At 34.6% G+C, this 4897-nt stretch overlaps 1 protein-coding gene and 1 non-coding gene across 2 annotated transcripts; both read right to left on the reverse strand.

Moving 5' to 3' along the window:
- Window positions 1-663: 663 nt before the first annotated feature.
- LOC115450267 lies at window positions 664-4799 on the reverse strand. Its single transcript, XM_030178268.2, has 3 exons — window positions 4329-4799; window positions 1557-1808; window positions 664-1154 (listed from the first exon to the last, which is right to left on the reverse strand). The coding sequence occupies exons 1-3, from the start codon at window positions 4402-4404 to the stop codon at window positions 664-666; spliced, it is 819 nt and encodes a 272-aa protein (XP_030034128.2). The 5' UTR covers window positions 4405-4799.
- Window positions 4570-4640, reverse strand: Trnag-gcc. The gene has a single exon. It is a non-coding gene; the product is annotated as a tRNA-Gly (tRNA).
- Window positions 4800-4897: the final 98 nt, after the last annotated feature.

The raw sequence follows: 4897 nt of genomic DNA on the forward strand, positions 1-4897 counted from the left end.
TATAATGAACTTATATTAATAATTTATTTCAATCAACTCCGAAAATGAAGGAATTCAATTTAACGTATGTTCAACGAAATTTTCTTATAGCGTAATATAACCAATGGAATGGACAATACATTCTATAAATCATAATAATCTATTTAAACTTCTTTAACACTAATTATATTTCATCCCTTTTATTTACCTTGCCCCAGGAAGTCTTACGTCCGTCAGATCTAAACAATACCATTACCTCCTAACATCCACATTAAACCTATCACAGCTCATATCAGATTGTTATCCTTTTCGATCTAATCAAAAGAAATAAACATGTCCGCACCAGGTCCATTATCACGTCAATTATTGGTACCATCGATCGATATCTATAATTTATGTGAGTTGATTCCATTGAAAAGGCCACTACTGACTCAGGTTGCGTGATTCTTGATTATTTCATAAAGTATTGATAAATCTTTTACTAGAAATAGGAGGGGTTATCGGAAGTACCGTGTAGGTCTTGTTATTTAAGCATCAGCTGCTATTACTTCAATGACTGGTATATTCTGCTTCATAATATATCATGGAGGTAGAATACCGTACATTTTAAAGAAGGGAGTGAAACTCTTTTAAAAGATTTTAGGACTTTTTAATTTGGATTGATGACAGTATCTAAAAATTTTATTATGTTGTAATAACTTCGTCAGCATCCCCAGCTGGTGCTTCAGTCGTTGTGAAAGTTGTAGTTGTTTCTGTGGTCGTTGTTGTTGGTGTTGTTGTTGTCGGTACTTCACTAGTTGTTGATTCAGTAGTTTGAACAGGTTCTGTAGATGTTGTTTCACTAGTTACAATCTCTGTAGTCGATTCAGTAGTCACCTCCTGTGTGCTTGTATTGTCTGTAGTTACATCAGATTCTATAACATTATCTATAATTTGGTCTATTTCTTTAACTTCTTCAGGATGGAATAAATGAAGTTGTTGTTTCCAGTTTTGTACATTTTTGTTTAAAGATGTTTCTTTCAAGCAAGTTTCTTCGCATGTTTTGTCATCGTCGAATTTGTTGCCCGTCTCACATCCCCACCAAGTTGCTTCCTCGCAATAATTATCATGAAATGTGTACACTGTCGTTGATTGTTCACTGCAATGAGTCGTATTGAGTTCTCCCTCACATGGATCTGAAATATCATAGAATTCAATTATATAAAGCAGAACGTATTGAATGTTGATGTTGAGCTATGACAAATTGTGACTTCTCCATCCTTTATTTTGTAAACTTGGCATCGGAAATCGTATTCTATACCTACTAAAAATTTATTAATATTTTTTATAAGATATTTTCTGGTAACTCTTTCGATGTAGGTGTTTATCAAACTACTTTATCTTCACCAATATCGGAAGCAGCTAAATTGATTGATGTGCGTGCACATATATTAGAAGCTAAAATATTACGTATGTATTAAATACACTTTGTATTAACTACAAAACTTCATAGTCAGAAATAACTCAAAGACTTATAAATAAATAAGAAAAATAGATAATTATTTCGATACTTCCAGCTCTATTTAAGTAAAACTAACCTTTTGGAACATGATACGTATAGTTACGTATTTTATCTGGAATTATTGTATTCTCCTCTTCATGATATCTAAATAACTTCCCGATACAGTAATGGGAGCATAGTGCTTCGTCTGGAAACTTGTTAAAGGTCGGGCAGCCCCTCCAAAACTCTACCTCGCATCTAGATCCTGGTTTGTAGTAAGAGAAGACCGGAGTCGGAGTCATGTTGCAGTTACTTTTGTTTAGTGGTTGAAGGCAATAGTCTATAGGTACTAAAAGCAAACAAAGATTAAATTTATTGGAAGTTAAATTAGTGCAAAACATTTCGACCACCAAGCGGCGATAGCCTAGTTGGTTGTGGAACGGACTGCCGAGACGAATGTCCGCAGGTACAAATCCCAAAGGCACACACCTCTGACTTTTCTAAAAATGATGTGTGTATTTTTATGAATTATCGCTTCCTTTAACGGTGAAGGAAAACATCGTGAGAAAACCTGTATACCTGAGAAGTTCTCTATAGGAATTTCGCGGATGTGTGAAGTCTACCAATCCGCACTAAGCCAGCGTTGTGCTCTATGGCCTAATCCCTCTTAGCAGTAGAGGAGGCCCGTGCCCAACAGTGAGACAGTATATACATACATAATACAGGGCTGACATTATTATATTTCGACCGCCAAATTGAGACCTTGCAAATATCTTGCGGGCTGTAGCACTCTTCGTTGTATTAGGATTGGCTCCTGGCCGCTAATGAAATCATCTCACCCCAACCACTCCTGCCTGATGTCGCTTAACGTCCCGCCTTTATATAATATGGGTATATCGGATAGCCCCAAAATACCACACGCTACAGAGGAGCTCTTGGAATGTGTAGCAGTTTGAATCCAACCTCTCTTATTGTCTATTGTTGTTATTGTATCAACCTGATTAAATTTACTGCTGCGAACTGACTTATGCATAGCTTTGGCGAGTTTGATCTCGAATGATTTTTATCGAAAATAGCACCACAGGATATTATCATAGGGATGATTTTCGCCAGCCATTTCGAACATGGTCTAGAGCTTATCAATTATTCTCAATAATATGCAATCGATGTAAAGTACTCTATATGCTAATTGAGACTATTCACATCAAAATCCTTTCAATCGTTATCGCGTAAATGAATTAATTAATCCATTTTGCATTTTTTGATGAGAACTTAAGCGGATAACCATCAAAATAATTACTCCCATTTTTATATTTTAACGCATATGGCGCTCGAACTTAGTGCCTTTATTATGCACCTAATGTCTCACACCATAAGATTAAAGTTAAAATATACTAGGTGGTTTAAAGTAGGTACAGTTGTTTTATCTATTTCTGCCTCCAAGTGCTTTTTGCTGGTGGATATATTTTATATTAGCCCGGATTGCGACTATCGTACACAAGGTGTTGAAACCCGACATAGTGGCCCACGTAAGTGTCGCCTTCCGGGATCAGCCTGTGTATATCCGGTTCCACCAGGCCAGCATAATTGTATCGACTGCTGAGGGATAATCATCTCTCGTCAGTCGACATTCTATTGGACCCCACTCCACTTACCATCAGGTGCTGTGGGGTAGCTTTGCTGTGCACGTATGAAAAAAGAAGTAGCAATGCGTAAGCAATGTTGTATTCCAGTTTGAGAACATCAAACAAAATAATTAATTTCAACCTGAACGTAGTGACATAGGATTAGAATGTGCAAAATTTTTTTGGGATAATTATTTTATTTGATGCTGATTAAAGACTTATTTTCAAGAAGTCATATATCTGGTTTTATTTCGTACCGCAATATTAAAACAACCCTGCTTTCCATTGGATTGTAACTCATAAAGGTAAGATGAGTTACTGTAGATCATTTACAGCCGTCACACACACTAACAAACATCTTGCCAAATTTGATGAAATTTTACGCCTAAATGTCGATAAATATTATTATTTTTCGGTTTTCTTTGAACTGCTAGAATCAATCACTAACTAAACGTGAATTTTAAATTCTTTTCTTGCCAATACTGGTTTAAGTACTCAGGGAAACACAATGTATGGAAAATAGGACTGGAGGTTCAACCTTCACTTCCATATTCTATTAAATTCTCAGAATAATAATAGAATAGGTACTGCAGATATATTTAACGATAACGCGGTATTTTTGACCTTGTCCCGATTCTTGGCAAAATGATTTATCGTTTCCCGCAGGTTTGCGCATTGTTTTACCGCCGGGAAAAAAAGGGAAAATATCGATCAATATTTTTTTGTTGCTGTACACTAGATAACAATTGCTACTACCAAGACTTGGTAGTATTGTTCGCTTTTATGGAATTTATTGTAGGTGCATTGAAAAAAGATCTTTATGTCTTATTAAGGGAAGGAAAGTTTGATGAATTAGCTTCAAACTAATTCTATTAGTAGGTACGATAAATATATACATAACCTTTACATATTGTAAAACAAAGCCCCCTTTTCAGTCTATCTGTATGTTATCAATTTTCCCAAGATCTACTGAGCAGATTTTTATGAAATTTGGTTTGGAGATAGTTTAAGGCCCTGGGAAGTTTATAGGCTACTTTTTATTCCAAGAAAATATATAGTGGGACTTTTATCCCGGAAAACTCCTTCACTCAGGCGAAACCGCAAACAAAAGTTAGTAAGTATATTTATAATTGAAATGTGGAAAGATAGATTTTAAAACAATTCTGTATATCATCATCGTATTAATTAATATTATTTCTAGAAGCATGTGCTACTAAAACTTATGTAAGGAAATGTAGACTCACCGCTATGTATCTTTCTAAAGAGGATAAATAATGAAATTACATGAAAATTATAAACGTAATAAACCATTCCACACATTTTGTGGGTAATGAAGGTCGTAAATTCATTACTTAATTACACAGAACACCGACTTTCATTATAGAAGTGAAGTTACGTTACTAATTACGGTAATTATAAATTATTGCTACAGCTAGGGAGATTTTATCGGATTTAATTAGATGAAAAAAGATGCAAAAAGTATCTTGCATCGGCCGGGAATCGAACCCGGGCCGCCCGCGTGGCAGGCGAGCATTCTACCACTGAACCACCGATGCTTATGGTAAAATTGCTAAGTTACTGGTTTGATTCTAAAATTCTAACCTATAATTTTATAATCATAAAATAATAATAGTAGTGTGACATTTGGACTCAAATATTTCATAGATAGGTTTTTATTATTAATTTAAATATTATTACTTTAATTATTATAAAAATAAATAGCAATCAGTATGTACCACATTTAACATGCAATTTATATATATAAATTGCATGTTAAATATATATATTACTATGATATCACAGTAAAAGCATA

This window comes from Manduca sexta, chromosome 17, assembly GCF_014839805.1.
Source record: "Manduca sexta isolate Smith_Timp_Sample1 chromosome 17, JHU_Msex_v1.0, whole genome shotgun sequence".
NCBI lineage: Eukaryota > Metazoa > Arthropoda > Insecta > Lepidoptera > Sphingidae > Manduca > Manduca sexta.

Coding starts and splice junctions, on each gene's coding strand:
- LOC115450267 (XM_030178268.2), bottom strand. CDS start 4,404: ATGTGTGGAATGGTTTATTACGTTTATAATTTTCATGTAATTTCATTA. Junction 1,809..4,328: donor CTTTAGAAAGATACATAGCG/GTGAGTCTACAT, acceptor GTTTGCTTTTAG/TACCTATAGACTATTGCCTT. Junction 1,155..1,556: donor TACGTATCATGTTCCAAAAG/GTTAGTTTTACT, acceptor ATGATATTTCAG/ATCCATGTGAGGGAGAACTC.